Below are 11,362 nucleotides of genomic sequence, written 5' to 3' on the forward strand. Positions count from 1 at the left end.
AGCAAAAGGCTGAGGTGCCATTTGATCCTCACGGGCTGGTAGCCTGTGGACAGAGCGCCCGGCCTGGGGCGGGTGCTGTTTCTGTCTCCACCCACCCCCACCAACTTCTCCCAAACTGTACAAGCTTCAGAGGAATCCCTGGAGCTAAGGGGCCAAGTCCTGGGGGCTCGGCACTGGGGTGAAACTCTGGGAAAACCTCACAGCAGGGCAGGCAGCCGCGTCCAGAAACAGCTCCATGGGGAGAGGGCTCCGGGGATGTTTTCTAATGTTGTCACAGACTTGGAATCAGCAAAACATGTCCTTTAAAGCAGATAATCTCTGGCTGCTGTACTGTTTTTCATACAAAAACATTTTTATATGAAAAACTTCCTGTAATAAAAAAAGTTACATATTTTCTCCAATAGTGCAAACAAGTAGCTAAGGTGTGAACAGCGACAAACCCATATTTATTTTAAGAACTTAATGCCCTGATTGCATTTTCCTTCCACTTCACTTCTCTCCTTCTATTATAAAAGGACATCCATGATGACCGCCTGGGTATGTTTTTTTTTTTAAAAAAAGGTCCTTTTGCCTTAAATTCCATTAGTTTTTGAACCTCTGGAATTTCACAAGAGGTGTCAAATTCAGCTGACCCCAAACTTTTCACTTGAACAGAAGTAGAGCCTGGAGGAGAAAGCCCTGCTGGGTGCAGGGTACACGACCCATAAGAAGAATGACAAGAGGATATTTTAAATGATCTTGTCCAAGCCCGGGGCTCTCGGGTTCTGCTTTACCTCTGAGAGGGGGCAGACAGGACTTTGTTTAGATTTGCTGTGGCTGCCTCATCATCATCAAAAACCAAACCTGACACAAGTTTCTTATTTACTAACAACGCTTTCACCTTTTTTCTTCTCTTCATCTGGTCTGTGGTCGGTTGCTGTGCATTCCTTCCTTCAGCCCTTAGTCTGGGCCGACGGGGTGTGTGTGTGTGTGCACAGATGGTGAACAAGACAGATCCTACCCGCGTGTGTGTGTGTGTGTGTGCACCCCACGACGGATCGGACCGGCCGCGGTTTGCACGCCATGCCTGCCGCCGAGAGGGATGCAGGCCGGCGCTCTAGGGCGGACGCGGCTGCTCCGACAGCCTTTTGCGACCCTTGCTTGGAGGACGCTTTCCGATCTGAAGCGTCTGCTCAGAACGACCCCGGATGTGTCTGCTGCTTGGCCTGGCGCTTCTCGGCCGCACCGGGGGCGTGGAGGACAGGCTTCCTCCCTCGGGGCCGCGGGGACGGGGACGGAAAGCTGCCTCGGTGCTCTGGAGCCGTCCGGCATCACGGGGGCCGGGGTGGGGGGGGGCGCGCCGTGTGGGAAGCTCCGCGCCAAGGCCGCGAGCGGGTGCCCGGGGAGCACACCTGGTGGCACCGCGAGCGGGTGCCCGGGGAGCACACCTGGTGGGACCGAGGAGGGGCGGGGTGAGCTGGCCGCAGGCGACTGGGCACGCTTGGCGGGGAGCTGCAGGGGCGCGAGCGGCGGGCAGCCCGTCCTCCGGCAGGGCGGCCTCCGCAGCAGGCCCGGGGCACGTGTGCTCTTCACCAAAGCGGCTCGGGGGCGGCACGCGCGAGCCTGCGCCCCAAGGAGGGCGGGGTGAGGGCCTCCCGCCTGGAGATGCCCCAGGGCTTTGGGAAGCTGGCCGGGGACTCCGGGCTCCGCCAGCTGCCCTCTGCGCTCGGAGGGCAGAGACGACTTTCTTTCCGCCTCCAAGAGAATGCTGCCTTCGTCGTATCTGCACAGCGACCGAGAGGGACCCTGCTAAACCCCCGCAGCTGTGAGGGGCTCAGCCCTGCCGGAGGGGTCTGCCCGGGGCCAGGCTGGAAGGCGTGTGGCCCAGGTCTTGCGACCCCGTCCCCTGTGCCACATCCGTCTGATTTGTTGGGAGTTGCCTTTTCATACAGGGACATTCTTATTATTATGCAGAATATTCCGTGGCTTCCAGGGCCTCCTGCCCCTTCCGGGATCTGAAATTGCACCTTGAGGGTCTCTTCCTCCAGCGAGTCTCCCCCCGACAGTCGTGCACGCGGAGGTGCTCGGCTGGGACCGGGGGCTGTGGCGGCATCACCCGGCTGTCACCGGCAGCCGAGGGTGGACACAGCTGCGGCACCGTGGGGAGAGCACAGGGTGTGGGGACCACTCACCCATCACAGGCCTCTGTCGGGCCGTGCGCGCGCGCGTCTGCGTGTGCGCGCGTGCGCGTGCGCGTGTGTGCGCGTGCGCGTGTGTGTGACCGAACCCAGGTCCCGCTGCTTGCCGCTCGAAAGCCAATTCTCGAGAGACAAGGGTTGCTAGGAAAGGAAAGGTTGCTTTATTTCGGAGTCCGGCAACCGGGGCAGAGGGTGGGCTCCTGTCCGAGAACCAACTCCCGATGGCTGCTCAGGGGACAGGGGCTTTTAAAGGGGAGTTTCAGGGGTGTACAGGCGGAGCGGGGGGCAGGACAGCACAGTCAGTTCTGACAGTTGTCTTGAAATCGGGAATGTGGTGGTCTGATCAGCGTCACCTTGGTTGTTTTAAGTACAGTTAACCCTTAGTTGCAGGGTTTGTTCCCATTTCTTTGAGGCCAGTTCCTGGAATTGTGTGAAGTGGGGCAGCTTATGGTATGGCTTCAGTTTGGTCACCATGCAGCCATCCTCCTCCACCCGGCGGGGGCTTCAGTATCTGCAAAACAGCTCACAGGATGCGGCTCAGAATATGATCTACAGCCCTTAAAGCAGAACTAAAGGCCCTTGACTGTGCTTAATGACTCAACTATGATTGTTTGGTCTCCTTTGACTGTTTTCCTTCGTTTCTGCCTTTTCTCACTTCTCGGATTAAGCTTACTCTTTGGCTAAAGGTTTTCCGCTGAGGACATAGTGGTGGGGGGCAAGGACCGCAGGGCCCTGCTCCGGGTCATGTGGACTGCTCCTCAGATTCTCCAGCCAAGATTCGGTGCCTTGTGACGTGGGTGCTTGGAGGTGCCTGGTCGTATGGCCCTGTCACTGCTGCTCCTGGGAGATTCTGGGCAGCGGAAGGTGGGCCACGTCGGCCGCCTGTTCCCAGAGCCACCTGCCCCGTGAACTGGGACACACTTAACGGATAACGGGGTCCTTCCCCATCCTAATTCAGACGTTCCGCTATGAGCCTTCAGAGCTGGGCTGAGCTAGTCCGAATATCACTTTGTTTACCTGACCTAGTTAAACAGCTTGTTTTTTAAAGGAGGAACTGAATTTGAAGCTCTCCACCCCAGAATCACTGCACGTGAGGCGGGGAGGGATCTTCGGACTCCTCCTTGCTTTGTTCTGCAGGAGAGCCGTGCACCACGGTGGCCAGAGCACAGGTGGAAGCCCACAGCCCCAGGGTCTGGTTCTCAGGTCTTAGCTGTGTGAGCACCAAAGCATCTGCCATCTGTTTCTTTCTTTCTACAAAGGGAATCGAGGCACTGACCCCGGCTGCTCTAATGACTTCACGAGGCGGCGGGAGGGCCTGGCGCTGGCATCATTGCCGCAGGATTACCATCTCTGGCGCACGCGAGCCTGCGGCCCTGTCTGGGCTCAGAGAGACGGGTGCAGAGCTGGCCTGGCCGCTCTGTGCTGTGTGCCCTGGAAGCCGCCCTCAGGTCCTGCCCTTGGTGCTGTGATGGGAGCAGATCACGGCCCTAGCTGCCTCTTCTTCCTGTAGGAAGAGGGGAAGAAAACAAGTTTTAAAAAACTCAAGACCTGACATGATTTTGAAGCCAGCCTCTGCCCTGTCCTGTGAGACCCGAGGAATGTCCTGTGAGGTCTCGGGTTCCTCTCCTGTAAAATGGGGATCACTGCAGCCTCTTCCTGGGGGTTTGGCAGATGTGGACCATTCCTGGGGTGGCCAGAGTCATTGTCTTTCCGGCAGTGTCCCCATCGTCACCGGTGGGGCTCTGGGAGCCCCTGGCTCCTGGGGTGTCAGCGCTCGGCTTCCTCGGGCTCCACGGGGCCACAGTCTTAATCGGTTGGTCACTCTGTCACTTGGGCGCTGCCGCAGCTCCCGCCCCCTCCCGCCCCATAGGCAGGAGGCCGGTCCCGGCCTCTCCTTCTTGGGTCCTGGCTCCTGACCAGGTGCTCAATAAATATTTGGTGAATGATGACTACGGAGGGAAAAGCCACTCCTGCTGCTTTTCTGGACTGTCCTCCATGCTGTAGCCTTGGGTCCATATCCCAGGCATTGGCTACCTGGCCCTCAGGCCTGGGGCCCCTCACGTGAGGTGGCCACAGCTGTCCCACCGTTCCAGTGATCTTCCTCTCTTATTAGGATGTGGTACGGGAATCTCACTGGCATGCTATCGTTTTCTTAATCACTACATCATAATTCTAATGCCTTTCCCAAAGGGATAAATTTTGTTTTTCACTGGCTGTGTCTGTATAAACGTGTGTATTGACATAAATGCGCTAAAGTTAAAGTTAAATCAGTTATTAAAAACTTACAAAAGCTCAAGTATGCCAGCTTGTATTCAGCCTTTAGAAGGTCTGCAAACTGAGGTGATGGGCTCTGCTCACAGCTCACATAGCCGGGCTGCAGAGATGGCCCGTGGAAAAGCTCCTGAAAAAATTGTTAGGGCCTTTCTACTGGTGGAAAAAGGAGTGTGGACCCAGAAAGCCGGTTTCCATGCTCCCCTACCCACTCTCCCTGGAGCCCTCCCGCCCCCGCTCCAAAGGTCCCGCTCCCCGCGTCCGCGGGCAAGTGGAGGCCTGGCCAGTCACCCAACCTTCCCAGCACCCAGGGGACCTGGGATGTGACGCACTGGCCTCACCCCGGAAGCCCAACACCTTCACCCCCGGGCTCAGGGCTTCCCATGCGGCTGCTGCGCACCTGACCGGACGCTCACCTGCGAGCACCGAGGCGCAGGCCTCCCTCCCCTCCCCCCTCCGCCTGGGTGAGCCCCCCACGCCGTCCCCCTGCGCCGGTCCCGTCGTCCGCCGGCGCCCCCCAGCCGGGGGCCAGGGCCCCGCCGGCCTCGCCCCACCTGCCCCGGGACCGCCGCCCGCGTCGCTGGCGCCGAGGCGCTCATGGCTCTTGCACTCTGATGACTTGTGTGAGCAGCTCATATAGCGCCGCGGCCACGCATGCCCGCGCTGCCTCCGCCCCCGTGCGCGCTGCAACCCGCGCTTTTAGGAGACCCTTTCAAGGGATCCCAGGCCCGGCCGCCCCCTCCGCCCGGCCCCTCCGCAGGCCTATCTGCGCTGCGATCTTGAGTCCTTGCAGGAAAGGAGCTATTTCTGGCCACCGGTCACTCCACCCAGGGCACTGGTCTCATCTAAGATTTACGGTGCTTTCCTGTGTGTGCCTGGGGATTAGGAAATCTGTTTGCTGTCACAGCAGACGCCTGGCTGCTGTCATGGCATACTTGGCAGACTTTTTTTGCACAATAATTTCTGTAGAATGTTGGAAGGCACACACAGGATATTTCTGATGCCCATGGGCACACGCAACATCCCCTTCATCCCTGGGACCTGACGTCTCCCAGGCTCCTCCGAGATGCTCCTTGGTGCTCACGCTGTGTCCGTGTCAGGAGCCTGTGTTCTGGGGTTGGGCCCCTTCCTGAGTTCTAACAGGGGAGGGTGCCTGCAGCTGGGGCCGGGGCGGCCGCTCCACAGAATGGCAGAGAGGAGGCCTTTGACATCTGTCGGAGTTTTCTAAACTCTAGCTCTCCTTTTGAAGAATTCCGTGTCCCCCTTGCTTAGATTTCTAATATAGATGATGTTCCAGAATAATAGTAATACTCGGGCTTCTGCTTACAGAGAGGACGCTAGTCTCCGTGCGCAGTAGATGTGGAACAGGCGGACCTGGCGCGGGGCTGGCGCGGGGCGGGAACTTGTGAGCTGCACGTGTGGACTCAGAAAGGGGCCCAGATGAGCTCAGGCAGAGGGCTCGGGGGCGAGCGGCGGGGACCTAGGGGATGGCAGGTCTTTTCTGGGCCGGTTTAGTGCAACCCGGGGGTTCCCATCTGCATCCCCACCAGCCCAGAGTAGCTCAGACCAGGATCGCCTGGGTGGGGCCCGAATTCCTGCCTCTTCTGGTGCCTCACTGCATCCTGGGGGGCTGGAGGCTGGCCCCTCCTGCGCCCCGGGAGACCAGCCCCTTCAGCAGTGGACCCCCTTGGGGGATGGGCCTGGGGGCACGGTCACCACCGTGTGCTTCTTTCTGCTGGCCGGTCACCTCCACGTTCTCTGACCACTTATCCACTCAAACCGAATGTCCCACCATGAGGTCACCTACCATTTGGCGAAAAACCCTGATTGTCCCCTCAAAGTGAGTGTCTTTGGGGTGACCCCAACCCGAGGAGAGAAACAGAGGTGCGTGTTTCTCTGTGACGATGTAAACATGTTCCTGAGCCCAAGCTCGTGTCCCGTGACTCCTGCCTGACTAGAGGCGGCTCAGCACCCACCAGTGGCCTCGGTGTCACCGTCAGTGACCTGGTCCTCCTTCCTGGTAAGTTCTCGAGAGCTTTTGGCAAAACTGCCCCGTCAGCTCCGTCTCTGGGGCCCCGAGCCACCCTCTCTGCCCCTGCTTCCCACTCGGCCTCTTGACTGGAGGCCGCCTCCTTTGCAGGTGCCTCCAAGGTGGAGCTGCTTGATCCTCACGCCAGGCCGTGTTTCTAAGCGAGGAGTCGTCTACAGGTGGCTGAATGGCCGTCATCTACAGCGTCACCTGCTGAGAGCCGGGCGGTCTGTGTTCCTTGTATTGGGGACATAGCCGGGCAAACACCGGTGGGGTCGCTGGCCTGATGGGTGGGGGTCCAAGCTCCCAGGACCACCCAGCTCCTGTCTCCGGGGGTAAACGCTTGGAGTCCCTTTCATGGCCCCTCGTGTTTATTTTTCATGTTCTGTCAAGGCCTATCGGTTCTTTCTAACCCGTTCTTCCTTTTTCGTCCCCCTTCTCCTGCCGCTCTGGTCTGAATTCCTAACTGCTTCTAATCTCCTCACACCGCCCTCCCCTATAACTCCCATCCCCTCTCCCCCTGCTGCTGGATGACTTTTCAGAAAGGGCAGATACGATCAACTTAACTATTTGGTCAGCAAGCATATAGTGAGCACCTACTGTATGCCGGACACAGGGAGAAGTGTTGGGGCTGCAGAGAGAAGGAGCCCGCCTTAGAGACCCCCAGAACTCACCATCTCCTCCACAGCGACCTGGACTAAAGCACCGAGTGATCAGTAAGCACCAAGAGACAGAGTGCTGTTCCCTCTCACCTGCCAGATTAAACTCACGTTCATCTTGGACCCCGAGCTCCCGCCACCTGGGCCCAGCCTGGCTTCCCGGCTTCCTCTGATCTGCTTCCTGTCTCATGGCCACCCCGCACTCCTGTCTCTTCCTGAGTGGCCGCCTTTCCTGCCGTTCCGCTTCTGCCTTTTCTCTGTGTCTGCGATGCCCCACCCTGACCGCCACCATCAGTTCAAGTTCTGTCTCGCCTCTAAACCGTAGCTTGTATTCAGAATCCCTCCACCTGTCTTTCTCAGACTTCCTGGCCTTTCATTTGGGTCTCCTCCACGACATCATCAGACACCGTCAGCGCTGGAGCTGAGTGCCCTGTGCACCCGCACGCCGTGGGCTCCCTAAGCGCCGGGCCCCGTTCTTCATCGGGCAGTGCTTTCGAGGGAATGGCTGATTCCGGGGCGAGGCTCACGGAGGGAGGAACCGTCTCTGGGGCTGGTGGGGGGCTCACATCCAGGGTCCTTTCCAAGAAGAGGGTTTTGGACAGGACCCACGGACCGAGAGAAGCCAGGGCAGTACCGCTGGAATGAGAGGCTGGTGCCTCTAACTGAGCGTATTTCCAGTGAGAATTCAGATATGGTTGTGTCTGGGACCCCAGAAGAAAAAGACCTTATTTTAAGTGGGTAAAGGGAATGACTCAACCCTGGTCTCAGGGTGAAAGGAGAATAGACCAGCCCAGAAGGACAGTGACCCCAGCACTGAAGGGAAGTGATGACTGGTGACTTCCGGAAGTCAGCTGAATTCTTTTTTTTTTTTTTTTAATTTTATTTATTTATTTATTTATGGCTGTGTTGGGTCTTCGTTTCTGTGCGAGGGCTTTCTCTAGTTGCGGCGAGCGGGGGCCACTCTTCATCGCGGTGCGCGGGCCTCTCACTATCGCGGCCTCTCTTGTTGCGGAGCACAGGCTCCAGACGCGCAGGCTCAGCAATTGTGGCTCACGGGCCTAGTTGCTCCGCGGCATGTGGGATCTTCCCAGACCAGGGCTCGAACCCGTGTCCCCTGCATTGGCGGGCAGATTCTCAACCACTGCGCCACCAGGGAAGCCCCAGCTGAATTCTTTTAACCATTTACCTGACTAAGGCAGTGTGGTCTTTTGCAATCTCTACTGTGTGTAATATGTGTCCTGGCTTTTCGTCTCACTCTTGGAGAAGGAGAGGTGGTAGAAGGCTGGGCCCCGGGGAGAATTGCGGAGAGTGACACTGGAAAGGGTGGAGGTCATGGGGTCATAGGAGCACAGAGGCAACCTCCTCACAGGTGGCTGGGGAACCGGGTCCTCAGGGCCTTTTAGGATGCATTTGGTTGCAAGTAATCGAAAGCCCACCTCAAAGTGGCGGGAAGAGTAAAGACAGGCATTTCTCATACTCTGAAAGGCCAAGGGAAGGGGCCCCAGTGTGGCAACTCCATTCCCTGGGCTTGACCCCGAACGGCAGCCAACCTGGGTGCCCACCTGGATGCGAGGCTGCAGGAGGGCTTCCAGGGTCACCACCGACATGGGACAGGGGGATGGGATGACTCGGGGCTCCCTCCTGGGGAATCAGGAGGGGTCTGGTCCCCGAGTTCCGCGTCTGCCTGGTGGGCTCCTGTCGAGGGAAGGGCTTTGGGAGGCACCGCCCAGGACCTCATGCTCGGGAGCCACATGACGGTCAACAGCCCACCGAACACGCTGGTTGAGATTTAAGTGCTTCAAGGACAGACCTTGACTTTTTGGAAACCATGCACGGTGTCTTAGGCGGTGCTGCCTGCCGGGGGCGCTGGTTCGCTCTGGTCACACCTGCCTCGGCCCCTCCCCTGTCCCGTTCCCCCCGACGCCCTGTCACCCTTCCTCTTCCTGTCCCGTCTGCGTCTTCTCTTTCTCCCACAGACGTACAAGCCTCAGGCACTGAAGCAGCATTTTAATGCTGCGTTGAAGCCGACTGTTAGAAGAATTGGCAGGTGCATTTTCCATGCCTGTCCTTTCTCGGGACCAGCTACTCTTTCTTGAGCAAACACGCTGGACCTCGTATATCCACAGCCTCATCCACGTCTGGCAGCAGGTCCATGAAGGGGCTGCTCGGTGACTTGTCTAAAATCATACAGTTGGTCAGGGTCCTGGCTTCGAGCCCTGTGTTTTTATCTTTTACAACCTTCTGCCAAAGCCTGTCTCGCTGCGGGGACGTTAACACTGCACGGTTTCTCGTCGCCAGCGCGGGTGGCTGAAGGGGGTGGGTCCGCGCCTGCAGCCCAGCAACGAGGCCTTGGTGTCTTCTAGCTGCTCCTCGGCCGCAGATTCAGCGCAGGCTGTCCTGGCATCGGGCCCTCTGTGCAGGTTTCGGGAGATCGGGGGCCCCCTGTGCTGCTGGCCTGTTTCTGCACGTGGGTAGAGACACCACGGCCTGCCGCAGGGGTGGGTGTCCTCAGGGCTGGGCGTCCAGGGCCCGGACACCACCATCGGGAGGGAGGGGGAGGCGCCCAGGCCTTCGTGGCTGATGAGCAGAGAAAGCAGGGAAGGGGCCGATGGCTGTGCCCCCGGCCGGCAGAGATGTGGGGCGGGGCCCTGCGGTGCTGTCCCCAGAGGCCGGCCGGTCACCGTGCTGGGAAAAACAGCTGTCCACGCCGTGCACTTATCTGAACACAGAGGGAGGGAGGCCCTGGGCGGGTGAAGCCAGACCTGCAGGCGGGCGGCTAGGAGCTGCCCAGATACTGGCCTGTGGGAGGAGGCGGGACCACTGGGGGCCTGGGAGCTGCCGGCCTGAGGCGCCATAGGGTGGCTCCCGAGGTGAGTGGAGCCTCCGCGTCCCGTGGGCGCGGGGAGGGCCCTGCAGCTCTTCCTCTGGGCTGCGTGACTTGCACTAGGTGAAGGCTTAACTGCCTCTGGTTAAATCTGTATGAAGATAAAACACTGTTCCCATGGAGCCTCACAAGGGGCGGAGGCAGTGGCGAGGGCCCCGTGGAGGCTTTGGGACGCTGCTGGCCTCCTGCAGGCACCAGGCTCCCCCGGGGACACCGCCCGGGCTCCGGGCTCCAGGCCTCACTCCGCGGCCAGTACAGCCCCTCCCAAGCGTGCCTCACCGGACAGTGCCCCCGGGGCCTATGTTTCCTCCTGGGCATGCCGTCCCCCGTCCCTCTGCTTCCTGGGGTGAGGCCCCCCGTGCCCCCCGGGGCTCCCGCAGCCGTCACTTGGGGGACCCGCACCCCAGCCGCTCGCTGTCACATCCACTGGCCGAGCCGCCTGCTGTGCCTGGACATCACACCCCATGCCCTGCATGGAGCCCGGCCTGTCGTCCTCAGGACCCTCTGGACGCAGAGACCCCGGGGGTCTCCGTGGAGGCTGTAGAAGTGGCCCAGCTGCACGGTGTCCCCTGCTATGTTCTCAACCCCCATACGGTCCCCTTGGGTCCACGGCCATCTGCTGTGATGGCTGTGGTGGCAGCAGCATCAGTGAGCGATGAGGTGAGATCAGAGGCGCAGGAAACAATGACTAAGGTGGGAAGAGCCGGCGGTGTCTGGACAGGCGGTGACCCACTGTCTTCCCAGGGACCTCAGCTGGCTTCGCGCGGGGACTGGCGCACTCACTTCTTCTCCAGGCTGGTGGTGCATCTGGTCCTGGAGGTCTGTGCGCAGGCGCTCCCGGGCAGTGCTGTCTGCATGGGAAACCGCTGTCCCAGGCCCAGGGCCACCGTGCAGCCTGCACTGCGTGTGTGACCTGCGCCCCGGCTGGGCGCCAAGGCCTTGCCTGGCCTGGGGGTGCCCCCAGGAGTCTCATCCCCAGCTGCCGTCGGGAGTCTGACTCACTGGAGAAGCAGGAACCTGGGTGCACCTGCCTCTCGGGGGGCTCCTCCCTGTGTCTTCATCTGGGCCAGGTCAGGCCGCGCCTCCTTGGTGCAGGGCTGAGGCCGCAATCTCCTCAAGTGGTCGTTCCCAAAGGACACCTACAAATGTCTAGGAACGTCTAGGAAGGTCTAGGAAGAAATGAACATTTACAGTGAGAAAACTTACAGGATCATGATGTAGAAAAATTGAAAATCGTTTCAAAGTTGAATTTGGTTTAGGAACGCGAGGGAAGAAAGAGAAATGACAATTTCTCTCTTTCTCTTTGCCGTCTCTCCCTGCACACACATACATACAAATCCTA

General features: G+C 59.3%; 1 protein-coding gene and 1 long non-coding RNA gene across 2 annotated transcripts; one reads left to right on the forward strand and one right to left on the reverse strand.

The window, feature by feature from the left end:
• Positions 1 to 2,315: 2,315 nt before the first annotated feature.
• On the reverse strand, positions 2,316 to 5,225 carry LOC133077141 (uncharacterized). The gene is made up of 3 exons (XR_009697670.1): positions 5,003 to 5,225; positions 4,464 to 4,578; positions 2,316 to 3,681 (listed from the first exon to the last, which is right to left on the reverse strand). It is a non-coding gene; the product is annotated as an uncharacterized LOC133077141 (long non-coding RNA).
• Positions 5,226 to 9,876: 4,651 nt separating this feature from the next.
• On the forward strand, positions 9,877 to 10,993 carry LOC133077328 (nematocyst expressed protein 3-like). Its single transcript, XM_061172073.1, has 2 exons — positions 9,877 to 10,680; positions 10,765 to 10,993. Exons 1-2 carry the CDS (start codon positions 10,138 to 10,140, stop codon positions 10,930 to 10,932), a joined length of 711 nt encoding a protein of 236 aa, XP_061028056.1. The 5' UTR covers positions 9,877 to 10,137; the 3' UTR covers positions 10,933 to 10,993.
• The last annotated feature ends 369 nt before the right edge of the window (positions 10,994 to 11,362 follow it).

The sequence above is a fragment of the Eubalaena glacialis genome, chromosome 17, assembly GCF_028564815.1.
Source record: "Eubalaena glacialis isolate mEubGla1 chromosome 17, mEubGla1.1.hap2.+ XY, whole genome shotgun sequence".
Classification (NCBI taxonomy): domain Eukaryota; kingdom Metazoa; phylum Chordata; class Mammalia; order Artiodactyla; family Balaenidae; genus Eubalaena; species Eubalaena glacialis.